The 21,797-nt window shown below is 40.4% G+C and overlaps 3 protein-coding genes and 1 pseudogene across 6 annotated transcripts in view; all 4 read right to left on the bottom strand.

The window, feature by feature from the left end:
* Positions 1-21,797, bottom strand: part of LOC126794461 (immune-associated nucleotide-binding protein 9) — a 158,968-nt gene that overhangs the window by 33,254 nt on the left and 103,917 nt on the right. The gene's annotated exons all lie outside the window — the stretch shown is intronic.
* LOC126795771 (uncharacterized) lies at positions 1,601-2,961 on the bottom strand (annotated as a pseudogene).
* On the bottom strand, positions 3,960-7,059 carry LOC126794462 (uncharacterized). The gene is made up of 3 exons (XM_050521194.1): positions 6,689-7,059; positions 5,076-5,305; positions 3,960-4,405 (listed from the first exon to the last, which is right to left on the bottom strand). Exons 1-3 carry the CDS (start codon positions 7,026-7,028, stop codon positions 4,127-4,129), a joined length of 849 nt encoding a protein of 282 aa, XP_050377151.1. The 5' UTR covers positions 7,029-7,059; the 3' UTR covers positions 3,960-4,126.
* On the bottom strand, positions 7,876-14,595 carry LOC126794453 (putative disease resistance protein RGA3). 4 transcript variants are annotated; one of them, XM_050521177.1, is made up of 11 exons: positions 14,196-14,595; positions 11,644-12,947; positions 11,317-11,426; positions 11,074-11,220; positions 10,191-10,782; positions 9,645-9,761; positions 9,305-9,542; positions 9,125-9,232; positions 8,934-9,032; positions 8,508-8,605; positions 7,913-8,417 (listed from the first exon to the last, which is right to left on the bottom strand). In XM_050521177.1, exons 1-3 carry the CDS (start codon positions 14,508-14,510, stop codon positions 11,366-11,368), a joined length of 1,680 nt encoding a protein of 559 aa, XP_050377134.1. In that variant the 5' UTR covers positions 14,511-14,595; the 3' UTR covers positions 7,913-8,417; positions 8,508-8,605; positions 8,934-9,032; positions 9,125-9,232; positions 9,305-9,542; positions 9,645-9,761; positions 10,191-10,782; positions 11,074-11,220; positions 11,317-11,365. The 4 variants fall into 4 exon arrangements, with proteins under 4 accessions (XP_050377133.1, XP_050377132.1, XP_050377130.1 ...); XM_050521176.1 differs by having other exon boundaries at positions 7,876-8,417; positions 11,309-11,426; positions 11,644-14,595; XM_050521175.1 differs by having other exon boundaries at positions 7,878-8,412; positions 11,644-14,595.

Here is a 21,797-nt window from a genome sequence, read left to right as displayed (position 1 = left end):
CTAGCAATTAGCCCTGTCATTCTCCATATTAAACTCTATAGTCGATACATAGCTGGAGATTGATTTTATGCATTTTGTTTTAATTTCTATTCCACATAAATAGTCACACCCTTTCTCTCTAGCTCTCTCTTGTTGAATAAACCAGTTTTTATTGAATAATAATGGAGACAAGTGTGGAGGTTCATAGTAAGTTAAGGAACACCAGTATTTTAAGGAACCATATATTCCTCATGCAGATCTCCTTTCTGCTCTTTTTCTGAATTGTCCAAGAGATTGGCCTGTATAGACAAAACAAAAGGTGGAGTAATGCCATTGTTATGGGATAAACTCGAGCTACCTTAAGATATACTCATCAATCATCACAGATTCACATATTCTGATTTGTAGTATGTGTAGAGAAATTTCCATCTAGCAAAGAGCTTTACCCCAACCTAACGGCTTCTTCTCGTATTGATATATTTATCATCCTTCCCTGATCATCATCAGGAATTCTTGGTAAAAACCCATCTATCGCTACTGTATATTCCATTTTAGCATTCAAAATCTCTCTTCATGAGTAACCCTTCTTCACCTGCGAGCTTCTAAACGGCTCAACGTACTGTTTTCATTTGTCGGCATACTTTGGTGCCGGCACAATAAGAGATCATTACGTTCCAACAACTAATACCCCTTTGTGGTATTTGTTGAATGAGTTATGAGAAAGACAACCCCAAACTTCCTATACAAGTAGACCAAATAATTTTGCACAACCAAATCAGATGTAAATGACCTTATGCTCCTACGTCCCAAAGTCTATCCAAATTCTTACCACAAGCATTAAGAACAAGTGCATAAATGAAGCAATCTGGTATAATCTCTCATGAGGTTTTTCTAAATGCAAAAGTTGACAAGATTAACAAATTCAAGGTAGGTGTTGCAAAACTAAATTTGTGCAAATTAGTGTACATCTCATAAAGCTCTCGCGTTTCCCTCCCGACCGGTCGCCGCTGTGTCTCGGTTCGGGTAGGGCTGATAGTGTAGTTGCGGCGATGCTGGTGCTTTTGATTCTATCGGTTCGGGTAGGGTTGATAATAAAAAAAAAGGTAGGTGTTGCAAAATATCTAGATAACACTATGAAAAAGCAACATGAGGACGTAAGTTCAAGTAAAATGTGACCAGCGCAGGATGCATCTAAAGAAATGAAACCAAAATCAAAAGAATTAACAAAAACTGAAATCAAAGAAACTAAACATGAAGCGAAGAACATAATATCAAAAATCGAAGAATAAAGTGTACCTTTATAATTCTATCTTCCACACATTTTAACATAGATCAGTAACAAATATGCAGCAGTATACAGATGTGTCAAAATCTCACCATCAGTTCAAACTGTTCAATAACATTGCAAGACTATGCATTCAAAATTATTACATGACAACGCTCACCCTAAATTCCAAAAATACAATAAGCATATGTTATTTTTATGTCATAATTAATATATCAGATAATAACAATTGATCATTCACAAACTGGCAAAAATCATTACACAACACATGAAATAATCACATGACTCAAAGACCTTGCAGATTGTTATTTTCGTATTCAATCCTTAGACCCTCCGTTATTTCAGATTTGCATTCACTCGGATCTTGTGTACCCCCAACTCCAAGGCCATGAGCTGTTAAACATGATACAAAACAGTATAGTACCGTCAATTCTACCAATAGGTAACATGTTTAAAGTACATACCCAAATTAAAACCCTAATATCAACACTGTCGAAGATTATGACCGTTTGAAGATGAACTTTGTATTTCATAAAGCACAATGCTAATATTATGCTTATGAGTTGAGGATAATACCAATACCAAAACATAAGTAAAAGTTAGCAAGTGCATGTTATGCTATATGGTGCAAATAAGCCAAACAAATTCAAAGTCGACTATACTAAACAAGAAAAGTGATTTAACTTTTAAACAATTAATTGTAACTCGCGGCTATCGAACTAAAGATACCAAGAATTAAAAAAACTTGCCTTCAACAGATCCACTTGTAGACCAAGTTCTGTTGTGAAGTGTAAAAAGCTCATAGATGTTCATCCCTTCTCTATCCATATACTTTTGTAACTTGTCTTCTTTAATGCTAATGTTTTCGCAAAATTTCCCATCCATAACTTCAAGTAATTATGTTTCATGTACAAGCCAAAATCCATGTATCAAGCAACTAATTAACACAAATGTGACTCCTTTCTCTTGAGTTAGTGATAATTAATATTTCCAATCGAATATTTGTACTCCAGTAAAAGTACCTTTGACAAGGTGTTTACGTGCCTTTGCACAATTGTATGCCAGACCCCCAGGCACATAAACACGATTAAGACCACAGATAGATCCTCCTTTATTTGCATTACTCATGCATACGGTCATACGGAAACATATTTGGACACCAACCAGGTTCCTGCCAAGTTTGTCTTGAATGTGTTGTTCCATTCCTCCTCGGACAATTCCAATGGAGAAGCCACCGTACCTAAGAACCAGAGATGGAAGATGACAACTTAATTTGAAATGAGTTCTAAACTTCTATTCTACGTTAAAAAAAGAAAGAAAGAGAAGCAACTTCAAATATCAAGCACATATATGTCTAGTTACGTTCACAGCGTCAATTTAGTCATGCAACCTCTAACACCGGCGTTGTTGATTAGGGCGTCGATGCAGCCAAAAGCATCCCAGGCCTTCTGCGCAGACTTCTGAATAGCAGAGCCTTCAGCGCTAACGTCTAGCTCGACGGCGACAGCCCTCGTCTGCGGCGGAAAGATGGCAGAAAGCTTGTTGATTTCATCACAGACAGTGGAGGCGATCGATGCGGCGAGCGGCAGCCGGCTTTAGCCAAATCCAGAGAGTTCACGACCGAGGCCGGAAGAGGCCCCGGTGACCGTGTAATCCCGCCATGGCTCGAGGTGGTCTGAGACTTGCGTCTTCGCCATTTCAAAGAGTGAGTAGGACTGGTCTGTGATATTCAGTGTATAAGTGTATACTTCTTACGTGTGGAATTCCACTCGGAGTTGGGCACTTGCACCAATATATATATGGACGTTTACATAACATCAATTTCACCAAGTTTGTATATGCCGGCCTTAATTGTATCAACAGCCAAATGACATCAATTTCAGTCGGTGAAATATCGAAGAGGTTGGCATAGACAAAACAAAAGGTAGACAAAACAACAGCCTTTGTTTTGGAATAGACTTGAGCTACCTTAATATATACTTGTCAAATCGTCACAGATTCACATGTTCTGGTCTATGATGTGTAAAGAAACCAGATGGGAAGAAGGAGCCTTACCCAACCTTTCTTCCCCTTCTCTTCTAATTCTCACTCTCCCTAATCATCTCGAAAGCTTGGTAAAAACCTTTCACTACTGCATGACAGGCCACTCTTTGCATTCGGAATCTCTTTCGTCAATCTTCATGAGTAACCCTTCTTCACCTACAAGCTTCCAAACTACTCAAATGATTTTTTAAACATACTTGTGCAAGCACAATAAGGGGTCATTACATTCCAACAAGTAACATCCCTTCGCAGCATTTGTTAAATCAGTGATTAGCTACATCCACAATCCCAAACTTCCCATACAAATAGACCACATAATTTTGCACTACCAAATTCCACACTTTGACAGCTAGCGTCAGATATAACTCCCCTTATGCACCTCCCTCCCCTCCCAAAGGCATACCCATATTCTTCACCACAAGCATTAAGAACAGATGGGTAACTGAAATTATCTGGTCTAATCCCGTATTTAGAGCCTCAAAGTTTACGAAATTAACAAAGATAGATCTTGAATAAAACGTCGTCAGCTCGTGAACACAAAAGCCTGAAAACAGAATCAAATAGTTCACAGGTTCATGCTTTGCATTATCCCAGAAAATTTTCGAAAAGCAAGTAATTCGATGGCTATGTTCCAGAATCCAGACACTCGAAATTGTTCACAAATTGCCAAAGCTTCATTACGTAAGACATGTAACAATCACATGACTCAAAGTTCTCGCAGATTAATTTTCTTATTCAAACCATACATACGCAGGGTGGTACCAAATATGTCATATTACTGTAGATCCTTTTTCCATGAACATAAATCAACATTAAATTTCAAAGGGAAGAAAAAATAGGGACACCTGGCAAGGTGGCTCCTGCATCTACAATGTAGATATTTCCTGAGACATATTCAGAGGAGTCATGTATCAAATAACGCACGAGTGATGTCAATGCTGGATCTGAAGTGCCAAATGTTCTCAAAGGGACAGTCCTAAGAGCCACATTGTGTAGCCAATCTTTTTGCATAAGACCCTCTGTAATTTCAGATCTGAACAGCCCAGGTGATATTGCATTGACTCTGATTTTGTGTACTCCCAACTCCACAGCCATGACCTATTAAACATCATACAAAATAGTAAAGTTCCAACACTCTACCAATAGCATTTTTTTACGTACATTCCCATAAGAAAACCCTACTATCAGCATTGTCGATGATGATGGCAATTTTAAAATGAAAAACAAAAATCCTTACAACAAAATGCTAATATTATGTTATGTGTTAACCGAACAACTTTGTGGACATTTCAATACCAAAAAGAAAACATAAAAAAATAAGTTAGTGAGTGTTATGCTGTATGGTGCAAATAAGACAAGCAACCTCAAGTCCACTATACTATAAGAGACCAGCAGTCTAGCTTTTAAACAATTGTAAGCTGCAACTGCTGGACTAAAGATACCAGAAATCCAAACTCGCATTCAACAAAGAAGTGTGACACAAGGAAAACCCTTTACCAAATTATAAACAACTGAACTACGTGTAGATCCAGTTCTGTTTTGAAGTACAAGCTTACATTCATCCCTCATCTATGGATAAAGTTTATAACTTGTCTTCTTTAATGCTAATGTTGAGCTACATTTTCCACCCAAGATGGCAGGCATCACTTCAAGTTGTTAAGTTTCATTTAGGGGCCAAAATCCATAAATCAAGTTTACTACACAAACATGACTCCTTGCTGTTGAGTTAATGATAATATTCCAATGATTTGTACTTCAGTGAAATTACCTTAGACAAGATGTTTACGGCACCCTTTGAACAATTGTATGCTGGACCTCCAGGCAAATATCCACGATTAATCCCAGCAATGGAAGATATATTAATGATTGATCCTCCCTGATCTGCATTACGCATGCATAGGGAAACATATTTTGACACCAACCAGGTGCCTGTCAAGTTAGTCCTCAAAGTACTGTTCCATTCCTCCTCAGACAATTCCATTGCAGATGCCACAGTACCTAAGTACCAGAGATGGAAGATGAGAATTAATTTGAAAGGAGTTTTAATTTAAGTAGTCAGCATGGGCTTCACGAGTTGAGTAATCAAGTATCCATAGAAAGACAATGTATGACATGAAAATAAGACTAGTAGTTGATTCGCAGGGCAGTGTCCCCTGTTGGTGCAGGATTTAGCATTGTGAGTTGGGGTGCACACACACGTGTTTGTTTAAACATGCAGGTGCATATATCAGACCCAAGTACACACAACCCTGATATAAAATGTTGCTTAACAAATTCTACACAATCAAAGCATAATCATCTTATTTCAAGATCACAAGCTAAGACAAGATATGGATTTTCATCTTTCTTAGCAATAAGATAACACTGCCGCAGGGGGTTGATGACCACAATGAAAGAGAACACGAAGACCCAAGGGCCAAAATGCAAAGATCTAAAAAAAAATAATATAAGTCATGCCAAGGCAAACTGGCCATAAACTTCTCCTAGTGGGCACAACTTGAAACAATAAGGAATGCATATACAAATTGCTTACTAGCATAGTACACATATAATAATGATGCCTCAAAATTCTAGTGGTGAAACGAGACAAAGTTGCAAAAAACGAAGGGAGCAAAAGAAATAACTCTTGTGAGAGGCTAGGTCAGGATGGGTCTGAAGGGATGGTATCAAATTGCTTTTGGGCATGTAGTTTTATTTTACTGATGTTTATGATTGAAAATAAGATGAATAATTACATTAAAAAAAAACACTAACAAAAGAAGAACCAAAAGATCAGTCGTCTTCCCCTGTGAGTGAAGGTAGTAAATCAACATCTAAGAGGCTCCACTAAAAGCAACTGATTGGCCCCTCTAATTCACTGAAGGCTCTCACCAGTGTCTTCAACAAATACTCTCGTGATAATTTCATTCCCAATATATTAGATCAGAAAAGGACAAAATAAGAAAAATAGATGTCCAACTCCCAAGCTATTCTAAAGTTTACACGCTTTCACAAAAACAGAAACAAAAAATAAAGGAAAGAGAAGCAACTTCAAACGTCAATCTCTCTAGTTATGTTCACATATGAATCGGCAACGGAGGCATCTTACCAAGCACACTTTACTAATCTCATTCGACATCAGTACTTCGAAGACGGCTAGCATCAATACCTCGAAATGCGAAATTACACAAGCACAAAAACCAGTCCAAAAATATCAAACTGGACCACAAATTCTGATACCTAAATCTTCCAGACAAATCTCAAATGTTAATGCAGCACTTAAATATCACAAAACTCTAAGAACTCAATTCCTAAAACATATAACAAATTTAGTATAGGAAATTCAATGATCCAATTCAAAATTGTCGGAAAAATTAGTTAGAGACGAATTAGGCGACCGACCTCTAACACCGGCGTTGTTGATGAGGGCATCGATGCGGCCAAAGGCATCCCAAGCCTTCTGCACAGACTTCTGAATAGCAGAGCCGTCGGCGCTGACGTCGAGCTCGACAGCGACGGCTCTCGTCTGCGGCGGCGCGGTGGTTGAGAGCTTGTTGATTTCATCGCAAATAGACTGGAGGCGATCGACGCGGCGAGCGGCGGCAACAACACGGCAGCCGGCTTGAGCCAAGTCGAGACAGAACTCACGGCCGAGGCCGGAGGAGGCGCCGGTGACCATGACGACCTTGTCTTTGAGATCGCGCCATGGCTCCAGGTGGTCTGAGGCTTTCGTCTTGGCCATTTTCAAAGGGTGTGATTAGGACTGAGTGACCTAGGGTCTGTGCTATACAGGGTATTAAGTGTCTACTCCTTACACGTGGAACTCCACCCCGACTGGGTGTTGACCACTTGACCGTACTCCGCATGACACCAATTTCACTTGCGAAGTAACTCTGTGTATCCATCTGCATAGTACAGACATAGTGGTTAACAAGTATATGTACGTCATGCATACAAGAATTTTTAGAATACGCCGCCTTTTTTTTTTTTGAGGAGAATGAAATATTTTACTCATGAGAAAACATCCAACGCAATCTCTTACGCCTAGTCAAGCACGAGATGAAATCATATACAAGTTCAAATAGCGCGCCATTAATTCGAAATAGAACAAAACCCTTTGCTACTCTTTTTTTAAATAAAAAAAAACAAAAAAAAACGTACAGAAGAAGAGTACCAAATTTCATGTGGGCGGTGGGAGCAGAAAATGTAATTGAGGGGGAATGGGAATTGTGATTCGTGACCATGGTGGCTCAATTTTTAGAGCAGCTGCAATGAAGCAGCTTTGTTAACCAGTTCATTTGGGTTTCATGCTTCAAGCAGTGAAAGAGCATCTAAAACATTCTTACCGATTATAAACGGGTCAGCCGTACGTAAATGGGTCGGTTCTATATAACAGGCAAGCCGCAAGATCGATCATATTCATATGAAGCTACGTAAATAGCTTTTTTCCCCCTTTACTTGTTTTGTTGCCATTGATGGATTCTAACCCCGTCAAGAAGTTGATTTTTTTACCAAAGAACGGGTTCAATTTTACTTGTTTAAAATCCGCGCTATACGTCTGGTTTCTCAAGGAAATTTTAGCTTTTTAGGTTGCTTCACTTTGCATGGCATGAACAATAACACCAAATTTAACGAGGTTCGGCCAACTTGCCTACGTCCTCAAGCGATCATGATGATGATGAATCCAGTAATGATGAAGAAGGTTACAGTCATAAACCACTCAACCACCTCTCAACAAGAGTCCCAATTACACCCAATAAAAACCTCACAAGCATAAATGCTCTCTTGCAATCCTTGTACTACTAGAACAAGTCCCTGTCGTTCCAATTCCTTCAGGACTTCCGCTTACAGTTCCTTTGCGATCGATGAAGACCATGTCATGCTGCTCTTCCTCTCGATCATTTGTGAATCGATCTTCTCCTGAATTTGATTCCACTGAAGCCCATCAGTATTCAACTTTGATCAGCTTTCACCATTACATAGAAGCCATTTTGAGCAGCAACCCCGAGGTAAACATCCTCGATCATCAGTATTAATTGTCCTTTGGTAGAAATTTCAGGTGATAAGAAAATTTCAGGTGAATAAGCTCAGTTTGGGTCACATCCACATCACTCATCCCTTCTCTTCTATGCTGCAAAAGTTTCAGGTGATAAGAACATCCATGAAAATCATATACTAGCTAGTTAGAGGAAACTTCCATATCATATGAAACATTAATTACCTAGTTTAGGTAAGACTCATCCATTGATCAAATAAATCAAAGAGTATTAAACAGTTCTCCTTGCTAGTGAATCACTGCCCCAAGGCCCTCAACAAGTCCTACATAAAACGCATCGTTTTGTGATTAAATTTTTCATAAATAGAAACCTCCATAATACAAATTATGTAAACACTTGTTTCCTGTACTTCTGTCAGAAGTGTTAAAAGCACAATATCAAATGAATGAGACTGTGCAAGACAATTCCCAAAATGGTGTATCACTGCTCGTCCTGCATAGAATATGCTGATCCAGACAGAATCATTTGTCAAGTTGTAGTATGTTTGGACAGTTGAAGAAATCAGAAAGCACCATATACAAGTAATAATAAGATTAAGATTGCAGCAAAAATGTGCAACATTTACATTATATCATGAAATATTCTCAAACCTTTATTACTTTTTCTCCATTTGCAGAACCTCATCGATCTGCTGCTAACCGAACAACTTCAATATTTAATTTGATTCTGCGTGAGGAATTCAGCTTAGCCTGCACACAAATTTTGGTAAGATTCTATTCTCCAAGAAAATGAATAACAAAAAATTGCAAGTACAAGTGATGTGACTCAAGTTTAATCGTACCTGTTGAGGTTCATCATGTCTTGGGATTTATCCAGCGACTAAAAACTTGCGGCTGATTTGAACACCCAGGTAAATTCTGATGGCATCTACACTGGTAAGTCAGATGGACTCCACAATGCAAGCACAGAATCTGTCAGACAAATCCAAGATGCAATTAAAAGAATATCAAATCGCACTTACTGTAGCACTACAGCTTGACCGCACCAATTCAATTCCTTCTGCTTCACTCTGGCCTGCTCATCATTTTGGTTTGCATTTTCTTCTTTTATAGAGAAGATACCTAAAGGTATAGCTGTACGTGTGGGAGATATATACTGTATATGATCGAAGTGCATATCATGACTACTCGATAGTCATCATGTCCTGACGAAGCCAGCCAATGCAACTTTGATGGGTGAGCATGTCTTTACGTAATTTTCTGCCAAGGAACAAGTCTCATATAATCCTATATGTGGAGAATTATAGGAATTCACAGCCACTGTGTATAACTGTATAAGTAGAGATTAACAGAGAAACCAACCGCATGAGGTTGTTGCACTTGGTGCCTTGATGGATTCTTAAAGCGTTTAGAATTGATATTTTTGGTCATACTGTGATACTGACACATCCTTCTCTGAGTCACGCTGTGAAATCTCATCTGATGCAAAAAAGCATAATAAATTAATATACTAGTGAGTAGTGAGAAAATATATAACAACATGCAAGTAATGACCTCAAGATCATCTCAGGTACAAGTGTTATGGGCACTGGGTTTATCACTGCTTGGAAATTCTCTCTCTCTCTCTCTCTCTCTCTCTCTCTCTCTCTCTCTCCTTTCTATTCTCTAAAGGTTTAGATTTTGTAAAGCAAAAACAAGGAAAAGCTGTAGGGGAAAAAAAAGTAAACAACACAAACATCCAACCGCAAGAAAAGGAGAGGCCAGGTGAAATGATCAAAGATTACAGCAGCCTTTCAATCTAACAAGATGGGATAGAAGCTGTAGTCTTCAATATCGCATATATAAATAATTAAAGAAGCAGCTTTTCACATGGACTGAGGGTGAAGCTATAGTTATGATATGACTCACATCTTCCTTTTGGTTGATCAGATGGACTGAGGGTGAAGCTTAGCCAAGCCGAAAAGCTGCGCATCTCTTGGAGTATCTTGGCTTTTCTGAAGTTATAAAGGAGAGAAAAAAAAGGAATGTGTAGATATTCGTCGGGCGGGAGGCATACATCGCCTGTAGTATTCAATCTCCTGGGCATGATGATTGAAAAGTATGTCCCCTTCAATATATTCAAGGTCACAGTTTCTTAACTGAGGACCGAAGCACATAGGGGCAAAGTTGTCTTTTTACTACCCGATCCGACAGTCTCCAGACGCTTTTCCGACTATATCCTGAACTTATCCGATGGGGCTTCAGTGCCTCATCTCATTGCATTTGCATCCAATAATACGCTCGGAAACGCGGCGGACAAGGCCGAATTCGCGCCGAAAACGACCGGATACGTTTCAGAATGATCCACTTCCTTCTGTGACTTCATCAAACCTTTCTCTATCTATGGCAGTATCTAGTTCTCGGAATCCAGGCCGTTCAAGTTTATCTGCCGATACATTTTCAGTTACAGATTGATATCATTGTCAGTCATGTTGGGCTATGGAGCCATACTTCCTGCAGTCTGCTTAGACCATTACATGATGGGTAAGAAGAGATATGACTGACACAAAAAGCTCAGAAAATATACACCGGGTATGAATTCAATGATCCTAACATATCAAGTATTATATCTTCACAAATTCTCAAAAAAAAAAAAAAGTATATCTTCACAAAGTAACACATCTTTTCTGTAATCACATTATTTTCCCAGAAGTATAAAAAGGACGAATCTTGTGGGGTATGGTTTTCGTTCTTTAAAGAATTTCACTAGCCTTTGAAGTGAAAAGAAAATGTGGAAGAAAGATCATGGTACCTGCTTAATTTCAATGCTAGCAAGGTCGTTGCATCTCATCTGAATCTTTATGCAACTCAGGCGCACCACATCTGCTAATGAGAGAACTGCCCATATTTAATCTTGAGATAGCCAAAGATCTGTAACTCTTGCCACGTCTCCAGAGACCTGCAGCCAGAAACCCAAAATTTATTCAGTAATCATTGCCACAAAGGTAGAAGCAAAATTAGAAGGATATTTAAGAAATGGAACGTACGTAGTTACCTGCTTTGGAAGTGGAACTCAGTCCTCCCTCAGTCAAATAGTTGCAGTTTCAGGTGATCACGGTGATCTCCTCATCTATCTGTGAGACTATATGTGTCTCTGTTTCAACCCTGCGGAGGAGACAAGAGACTCCGTCAATTCAGAAAAATTGTCTCAATTTCTATAGTTTCCTTTTCATACAAGATATATGGTGGCTTCAAAATGTTAGGGATGTATCACAGTATAATGCAAGTTTATGCAGCCTATCAGTTTTTTGAAGATATCAATTAAAGAGAAACTGAAAAGTGAACAAAGAAATCCAATCATTGAATAAGGAAACAAGAGCACCTCTCATCTTCTGAATCCTCTATCTCGTCCTCAATCTCAACGTCGCAGTTGGCGGGCATGATAGGTATTATAATACTCTGACGACATCCACTGATGATAACTTTGCTGAGGGCTGTGTTTTGCAGAAAGAGTGGCAGGTTCACCAGCTTAGGGCAGTGGTAAATTTGTAAATGATCAAGGCATGGCATAATTGTAACTCCATCACCTCCAACTTCTTCCCAATGTTCCCACTCACACAGTTCAGTCAAGTAGAGTTTTTTCAGTTTCGGGAAGAAAACAGAGGATGAAGATGATGATGTTGTTTGAGAATTGGGCATTCCCAAAAATTCATGTCCAACCCTCTTCACTTTATCCATTCCCGATACGGAAAATTCTTCAAGGAAAGGCAATGTCCCAAGAGGAGGCAGACATTCAAATCCACGAAAGCGCCACAGTTCAAGAGATCTCAAGTTCTGTAAGGGTATCATCCAACTGGGCACGGCGGAGCAGGGCCAAAGGGTATCGCCCCATATATTTAAATGTAATAAATCTTGATGCGGCCGTAACGCCTCCAGCAGAATATCTGCGGTCCGCTGAGTCTGCTCCTCGGTCAATAAGGCAATTTCTATTGTCAAAAAATACAGCTTTTTACTCCACAGGCGAGCCTTGTGCGCCTCACTCGTAGCATCATTCAATTTCCCCTTGAATGTCTTGATCACAATCTTGAGACTACCCTCAAGCTGGTCCAAGCTTCCCAGGTCTTCTAATTTCAAGCATTCACCATCCATAACAGGACAGAAATCTAGTGTTTGCAGACTTGTTAATCTCGCGATACCTCTTGGAAGATACGCCAGATTACGACAATATTTGTTGTGAAGATGCCTTAACTTGGTCAAGTTCCCCATACTCTCCGGCAGTGCACTAAGCTCGTCGCATCCATCGAGACGCAAGGTTTGCAAATTGTATAAGTTGCCCACGCTGTCTGGTAGTTTCTCCAATCTCCAATTGCGAGACAAGTCAAGATACCTCAAATGTATCAATGCACCCATCTCTTCTGGAAACTCTTCAATGGCGTTGTTGCTTAGATTTAATGTCCTCAAACATTTCATCTTAGAAATTGCTATCAAATCTACGCTACTGATTTTGGAATCAAAAGTCGCTAGCGTACGCAACTTTTTGCAATTTGCAGGTGAAATCAAATCCAAAAATGAAGATTCATATGGTACAAACATTAACGTCAAATGACGGACCTCCTCACTGATTCTTAGTATTTCTTTGTCTGCCTCTTTAACCTCTGCTGTAAAGCATTCATTCCTATTGAGGAACTGCACAAAGTCATGCACAATATCATGCATTTTGCAACATACAGTAATATTCTTGTACTCATCAACACCTACTTCTTCCACAACATCTTGGAAAAATGATCGCATTACTAAGGTGCCGAAAACATTTCGACCTAGTTTTTCCTTTTCTTTATAGTCTTTCCCACTAAGATAATCTTGTGACATCCACAATTTAATCAAATTGTCTTCACTAAACTGATTATCTTTGGGAAATGTAGCACAATATAACAGGCAACGCCTAACTGCAGGGGCCAACTCATAATAACTAAGTAAAAGTGGTTGAAAAACTTGTTGCTCAACCTCTTTCAGAGCCCATATATTACTATTCAAGATCTCCTCCCATTCATTCTTTTTCTTCTTATAATGCAAGAGAGCACCTAATGTTTTTACAGCAAGTGGTAAACCGTCACACTTTTTTGCTATTTTCTCACCTATAGATCCAAACCCATTAGCCTCATCCATTTCCCTCCCCAAATATGCAATACTATTGAACAGTGCCAAACAATTTTCATCACTCAACTTCTTCAAATGGATCATGTGAATGGTTGCTCCCATTATTTCAGCAACTCTCTCTTTTCTAGTGGTCACCACTATTTTACTACCTACAACACAAGTTCTCATCATAATTGGTAACTTTAAACTTTCCCACTCTCTTTGGTTTTCAGTCCACACATCATCTAAGACAATAAGGAACTTCATCCCCTCAAGGCATCTAGACATACACTGCAATACAACTTGCAACTCTGTTGAATCTGGGGCGGTATTACCTGTACCACTAATAATGGCTTTGGCAATCTTCACACTATCAAAAGGATCTGACACACAAACCCAGACTCTCTTGTCAAAATAGGTTTTTACATTTTCATTGTTGTAAGCTAATTGGGCAAGAGTTGTCTTGCCCATCCCACCCATACCCACTAAAGGGATGATAGGAATTTCTTTCTCTTCTTCACTACTCTCACTTAACAACTTGTTCAACAAATCAGCTTGTGCTTCTTCTCTGCCAAATATTCTAGAAATATCGACAAATGATGAAGTTTCCAGCGATTTGATAAGTTGTTCATCAACTCTACGAGTTGAGGATTGATGAAACCCAAACTGTTCCTTTTGAGCAGCTATCATCGTTAACTTTTCATTCAACTCTTTTATCTCAGTAGCGACTCTGTATAGATGAGTTGCCTTATTGACTGGGCCAAAACAAAAGCAAGTCGAGGAAATGGAGAAACATACCTTCTTGAAGGTTTCCTTTTTCTCACTTGGAACTCTCATTGCTTCTTGTTTCAGAATCTCAGTGTTCCACTCATCTAGCACGTCAACCATCTTGTAAGAGACATCATTGAGCTCATCCAACCAGTTTCTCACGCTGGCATTCTCCACCTGCTGCTTCTCAGCATCCTCCAACACAGCTTGAATCGCTTTGAGATTGCTGCGGAATTTTTTGACCTCTGTCTCAGCATTCAAAATCAGCTTGACTGCCTCCTTTGTGTGATCAAAAGCAACTGTAACCAATTGTTCCAGAAGAACGTTGATGAGTGCCTCGGCCATTTTGGAAAATAAAACACAAACACAAGGGATAGAGAATTATCAATTATATGTGAAGTAAGAATTGCAGAATGGCTGTGAACCTATACGGTTTTGTTACGTCTACATACAGCATGAATTGTTAACGTCAAGCTGGTCCTAGTCAAACTATTTGAGCGAATATTAAAACTCCAATAATCAGTATATTATACGCGTTTGGAAATAGACGACACCTCTGACCCAAGTCTGATTTGATGCTCCACCAACTGGAAGGAAACAAAAATAAAAGGCTGTTTTGGTTACCGACTATATAGTTTGATGACGACGCAAATTCCAGTGACGACGTTGTCTTCTCTGCATGCATCATGACACATAATTGCTTTGTTTAATTTCCTGGTTAGCATAATTAACCATTTCCAAACACCTACTAAATCTTGTTAGTTGATAATTAAACAATTCCTGGTATTGGTGATTGCTGAATACGCTTCTAGAGTTGACTTTGTTATGAGATAGTTGTTGGCAAAGATAATTAATTAACTGGAGTAGTAGAAATATTTAAACGAGTGTTAATCATTGTGATTTGAATGCCTTTGTTTCTTGGAGACTAATCAGAAAAATTAGAACTTTTATTGATATAATCTTAATCAAAGAGTGATAGATAATTTCGAAATTTGATAGGAGATTAGGAGCTGACCTTTTTCTTGCTAGATTTGAACCTTACTGGAACGTTTTATTTTTCATATATATACTTGGCTAGATAGTGCAACACCTACTATTGGATTTACAGTCACCCGACAGAGAGTCAGACTGTGATCTTTACCCTGCTCTCATCCATGGTCTTTCACTTCTTATTCATTTGGCTTTAACCCTTGGTCCGGCCATTTACAATAAATTGTCAATGACCAGATTTCACCATTAATTAGAAGCTGTTTTGAACAGAAGACCCTCATTATACATCCTACATCATTTTTCCTCTGCTTGATCTTTTATCTCAGTTTCGGTCACATCAGTTCCCCATTTTTCCATGCCGTAAACAGTTTCAGCCCCAATAAGATAAGAAAATCAAAGAAAATCATAACTTGAATTTGGGAACTAGCCGGCAAGTGGAAAAATTTAAACATTCAAATGAGGTATTATTACCTATTTTAGGAAAGCCTCATCCACTGATCAAATGAATGAATTGATACTAGACGGCTCTCCCAATTGTTCTACTGCTTCAACAAGTCCCGTGTAAAATGCATGTTTAATTTGTGAGTCATTTGTTCTACCCAAGCAAACCAGCATTTTCAAATAACGTTGTGCTATAATTTCAAAGATACAAATTAGTAGCATTTATCAAATGTAAACTCTTACTACACAAAATTAGCTCAAGCGGACCTTATCTCGGTTACCTCCATTTGCAGAACGTCATTGATCAATGGGGACTCAATGAACACTCTCCGGGCCAACGTCACGTCCCCGACGCCGGAATAGAAAGAAATTGTCCGGGTGGGGAATTTCGTCGAACATGTGGAGTGCATGTGGGGCTGTGGGCGTGCAGATGGCTGGTGGGGGCAGGATCGTAATTGAGAGGGAATTGGGAGTTGTGAGTCGTGACGGTGGTGCCACATTTTGTAGAGCAGCTGCAATGAAGCAACTTGCTTTAACAGTCATCTGGGTTTCATGAGCGATCGATCATGAGACGATCAGCCATTTGTGATAGCCAAACATGAAAGCAACTTGGACACTCGTACTAGATTATTATTTTGGGCTAATTACTTTTAGTGGGCTACTTATCTATGTTGGAATCTACCAGTTGTAAAACGGGTCAGTTCTACGTATGACAAGTTTCCTCTTTTGTATGAAGTATGAACAATAGATGAAAAAATGAATATGAATTATTTGCATGTAAGCAAAAACAAAACATTGCATGAACAATAACACCGAAGTTAACGAGGTTCGGCCAACTTACGGCCAACTTACCTAAATTATCCAGCGATAATGATGATGAATCCAGTAATAATGAAGAAGGTTACAATTATAATTCACTGCGCAACTCAAACCTTCTCAATAGAGAGCCCCAATTACACCAAAGAAAAACATGACAAGCATTCCTCTCGATGTAATTGTAGAACGAGAATCTGAAAACAAATAAAAATGCAAACACGTGTACAAATAAAGTGTGATTTATTGAATATCAAACGCGGGGTTACAATCTTTGTGAACTCCTCTGATTCTATCTCCGTATATGACTTGGCTCAAGGGTGACGTGCACTTGATCTTGAGAATTTGAGTTTGATTTGGATTTGGATTTGATGAAGAACGAGCGATTTGGCCGCTTGATGATTCTTCGTGGACTTGAGTTTGGATTTAGATTTGACGAAGAACGAGCGATTTGGTGGCTTGACGATTCTTCGTGGATTTGATGATTTTCGTGGACTTGAGTTTGGATTTGGATTTGATGAAGAACGAGCGATTTGGCCGCTTGATGATTCTTTGTGGATTTGATGATCTTCGTGGACTTGATAGACTTCGGGATTTGTCGAGAGTGATCTTGCTCAAGTGATTTTTCTCCTTCTTCTCCAAGTCCCTTCTCTTCATGTTGAAGGGGGTATTTATAGTGTCAAAGTTTCTATTTTGTAGAATATTTTAATGACACTAAAATAATAAATTTCTTTAATTGTATGATTAAATCAATATGTATTTTCCGATTAATTTAAAATTAGTTATTCTCATAACTAAATTAAACAGAAAATAATTGACTTAATTATATCCGTTAATGAATTTATTAATTTAATCAAATGTCTGATTACCATTTCGAATCGTCAATGACATTTAATTGTTCGATTTACGTCGGAATCACGTAGTTTCAATTACGATCATCCGTTTATGTGCTGACACGAGTTTTATTCGGATTCGCACCAACTTTGTTGACTTTTTGGGCCACGTGTGCAATTTTGTCGTGTTCTTGGTCGATTTGATTTTTTAATGAAGATAATTTACTTCATTAAATTTCATGTGTCTACAAATGCCCACACTTTAAGTTGTGCTGCATGAAGTATGCACTTTGATTTGAAAAATTTGTGAAGCTAGCTTCTGAAGCTCTGCAAATTTTGCAGTAATTTTTTACCTCCACTTTTACCATAGGATGTCAGTATGACAACAAATGTTCCTTTTATTGTGAGCTTGATTAACATCTTTTTTACTTTTTTTATTCCTTCTCAGTGGTGGGCAATGCCGAAGACCAACCAGTGGGATTAGAATACATGATTAGCATCTTTTCCTTCACTTCTTTTTTTTTTGCCCGGACAATGATATTGCCTCTATGTTCCTTTTGCAGCTTTATCTTGAGTGTAGCGCTCCTCTACATTTTTCTATATATATTTAGTAGTTGCGCTTTTCTAACATCCCCATCTTTCCGGCATTTTTTGTGACCTTTGACTTTTGCCCGAGAAATGTGTTCAGAACAGGACGAATTAAAGGACCAAAAGAGATGTTTGCCATGCTATCATGATATAGATGTTTGATCTATTATATTCCCACCCGTATCGAATAGAACATGCGGAGCCAAATCTTCTTCATGGAAAACCTACTTTATTTAATTTAGAATAGAATTTAGATCGGAAAAATCATACGGTTTCCGAAACCGACACAGGTGGGTAGGTAGAGAATACCTAGGGGCGCAAGACAACTCTCTCTAAGGAACTCGGCAAAATAGCCCCATAACTTTGGGAGAAGGGGTGTCACTTTTTTGGGAATATGAGTCGAAGCAATAACAAGAATATTTATGTGTTCAGAACAGGACGAAAGGACCAAAAGAGATGTTTGCCATGCTATCATGATATAGATGTTTGATCTATCATATTCTCACCCATGAGTGTCTCGTAATATATGTGTTCAAGACGAATTAAAGCACCAAAAGAGATGTTTGCCATGCTATCATGATATAGATGTTTGATATCACATGCTATTAACTTCCACATGCTATCATGTTTCATGCAGTCACCTTTTCTGTCTTAAAGTGGGAATATAATGTCGGCAGGAAAGGGTGATCCAGTTTCTTCTTTAACTTGAAATGATTCAAACCCAGCATCCCATCGTGATCTCTGACAACTTGAATTGCTTCCCACCTCACATCATTCGCCTTGTGGGGCTTGTACATGTTATTGCTCAAACTACTGGATCTGCTCTCATCACTAACATCACTTCCAGTGCTGCCTCTATATATATTGGTCTTTCTGCTCTTCATAAGCATCCTGCTCGGTACTAACTCCTTTCATCTTCATGCAGTTATCATTCAACAGCTGGCCAGGATCTTCGAGAAACATACATCTCCTCTCCCCATGAACTGTGGGCTGTTGCTGCTGCTGGCGCATGTTTGGTGATCCACTCGAAGGTAGGTTGGGCTGAAGAAGAAGGTTGAACCCTAGCTTTCTTAACTTTCCCCACTAGTTGCAGTGCTGTTACACTTGGAGCTGGATCGACACTGTAGTGGATGCATGCACTTTCTTGTAAACCTCTTTGATATTATCAGCTTCAATTCCCTTCTTAATATATTCACTAAAATGACAAATGAGTCTGATACTTTTCTGGTTCATCCTCCATCAAAGTCCTCATATATGCAGCAACATGGCCACCATAGGTATATTTGTGATGGACCTCAGCATTGTTGGCATAGGCTTATGTTCGCCATAATCAGCACAACTATCAGCGCATTAAGGCTAATATAGCACAGTTTTACAATAATAACAACGAGTATGCCGCACTAGCTACGCAATGGGCCTCCCCGCGGCCCAAACTGACTACGGACACCCCCTCACGCGCATCTCAAAGAAGACTCCAGAGAACACCTTAATCGGACCTCGTCCCACACCGAAAGATAGGTAAATGATCCACCTCAACTCAACAATAAAAGGTCAAACTCTTGACCTCATAAGGTAAGTACACTAAATCCTCTACTGCTACTCTGCATAAATTACCATCATCTTAACTTAAGCGTCGGAGAGTTGAAGACCACGCCACCGTGGTCTCTACTTTGACGAAGTGTGCCGCTTGTGACAGGGAAAACACAAGGAGTACGGCGTATCTCATCCACAAGAAATACGGCGTACTAAACCGAGTATTATCACTACGTTAACATTGGCGCCGTCTGTGGGAAACCGCAACAAAAAGTCACCAAAATCACATGCAACACTTAGCAAAACAACTACACTTCGACATGGACACTGTCAATCCCTCCCCCTCCACTCAGGCGGACGATCATATCGAAGACATCACAGACCTTAGCCTCAACCACCCCTACCTTCCGCCAACGACCCTATCATCCTCACCCCTACACTCGGAACGGTCGTCAGCACTAACACGACTCCGGATCCGGCAACCGCCGCAAGAATGGAAAACATGGCCAAAGATCTAGCCGAGTGCCAGCAGCGCGAAGCACTTGAACGCGAGAAGGCAATAGCTCTGCAAGCTGAGCTCGACAGGATGCGAGCGCAGCTCGAGCGGGCTGAGCGCAGCCATCTATATGGCGAATCGCAACGCGAAGGTAGCGCGCAAATGAGAGGCCGGGAAGAAGTTCACTTGAGCATTAGCTTGATTCCCTCCAAACTCGCCAAGAAGCGGCCACCATCACCATGGCGTATTCGCAACCGTGAGGAAGGGAGCACGAGTGTCACCTCCCGCTCTAAACCCCACACAACTGCTCACAACATGGATCCCACCCTAGCTCTGATATTGCAGCGACTAACCGCAATAGAACAACGGGATGCCAATCCACGGTGCCAACCAGTGTTCGCAGCCAGGCCGGGCCCCTTCACCACGCGAATAATGAACACCGTGCGCCCTTCTCAATCCAAGAGCCTTAAAATTACGTCGTACACAGGCGAAAGCGATCCATTCCGGCACATTGATAACTTCAAAAAAGTCACTGCCAGCAAAGAATTCGACGACGCCACCTTTTGCCACCTGTTTAGCGAAACACTAGATGGGGACGCTATGAATTGGTTCTTCGAACAACCGGCAAACTCCATGGATTCTATGGCGCAGTTGACCACAACATTTCTCAATCGGTTCATCCTCATGGCCGGACCAGCCCACACAACTGATGGCCTATTTCAAGTAAAGCAAGAAAGCAGGGAAACGCTGGGCGCCTTTGTCATGCGATGGCAGACAGCAGCATCCAAATGTCAGAACCTGAACAAAACGATCGCGTTGGCCGCATTTAAGGAAGGACTGCGGTCAGAGAACTTCCTATTCCATATCAACGTGGACCCTCGAATGCGCAGCGCCACATATGATGACATCATGACTGAGGCAGTACGATATGCTCAGGCAGAATACGTCACATATAGAGAAAAGCAGACCCCAGTACCATCAGACAAAAACACCGCGCCGCAGACATTTGTACACACAAACACCATCCCCCTCCATCGCGAGCTCTTCCACAACAGAAGACCATGGAAAAGGCAGGAAAAAAGAGTGGCATCAGGCCAATCACCGTGACGCGCACAACAACGATCGACACAGAGGCCGGGACAAGAACAAGAGACTTGACAGTGAACATCGCGACAACAGAGATCCTCGCCAAGTTAACACGATGGGACGCCGTAGTGACCACACACCGCCTAAGGAAGAAACCTTGGAGGACTTTTTTCACAAACATCAGGGGACGTTGAGGAAACCAGCAAGACCACTACGTCCTCAAACCGAAGCAGAAACTGGTAAGTGGTGCAGGTTTCATGAAAATGGAAGCCACAACACGAATGATTGCCGCACCCTCCGCACACTAAGAGCCAATGGCGACACGAGGGTTCGCCCGGCGCAGCAAAGGGCACAGTAGAACGTGGTTGCCGTAGTTGAGAACCTGCGCCGCATCAACGTAATAGAGGGAGGAGCCCCAATGACAAACATGTCTAACCGAGCAAAAAAGCGCTTCGGCCGCAGCAACCACCCAAGGCAGGTGTACGCCATCACAGGAGGAAACGCCAAGTGACAGAAGGAATGATGGAAGCAGATCACCTTCACTGAGGGAGAGGAAATTGTCATTTCCTTACCTAATGATGACGCCTTCCTCATCGACGCAACCTTGGGTGGACAGTGGGACGTATGGAAGATGATGATCGATACGGGATCCGCAGTCAACGTCTTATTCAAGGGATGCTATGAAAAGATGGAGCGTAGTGGCAAGAAGTTAGTGCAGAACCACGAACCGCTAATCAGCTTCTCCGGTGACGTAACCCAACCTCTAGGCTCGAATTACATGACGGTACGCATTGGGACCGCGCCATGCACGGTTTGCGTCGAAGCTGAGTTCATCATAGTCGACGCCTACAG

Source organism: Argentina anserina, chromosome 5 (assembly GCF_933775445.1).
Source record: "Argentina anserina chromosome 5, drPotAnse1.1, whole genome shotgun sequence".
NCBI lineage: Eukaryota > Viridiplantae > Streptophyta > Magnoliopsida > Rosales > Rosaceae > Argentina > Argentina anserina.
The sequence above is the reverse complement of the archived record's forward strand: the minus strand, read 5'-3'. Positions and strand labels throughout refer to the sequence as shown.

What these genes read in the sequence shown, in the direction of transcription:
- LOC126794453 (XM_050521176.1), bottom strand. Translation starts at nt 14,510, where the DNA reads ATGGCCGAGGCACTCATCAACGTTCTTCTGGAACAATTGGTTACAGTT. An exon ending in GAGGATTCAGAAGATGAGAG is followed by an intron (nt 11,427 to 11,643) that starts GTGCTCTTGTTT and finishes TCTCCTCCGCAG; the next exon opens with GGTTGAAACAGAGACACATA.
- LOC126794462 (XM_050521194.1), bottom strand. Translation starts at nt 7,028, where the DNA reads ATGGCCAAGACGAAAGCCTCAGACCACCTGGAGCCATGGCGCGATCTC. An exon ending in CAACAACGCCGGTGTTAGAG is followed by an intron (nt 5,306 to 6,688) that starts GTCGGTCGCCTA and finishes TCTGGTACTTAG; the next exon opens with GTACTGTGGCATCTGCAATG. An exon ending in CCGTAAACATCTTGTCTAAG is followed by an intron (nt 4,406 to 5,075) that starts GTAATTTCACTG and finishes GATGTTTAATAG; the next exon opens with GTCATGGCTGTGGAGTTGGG.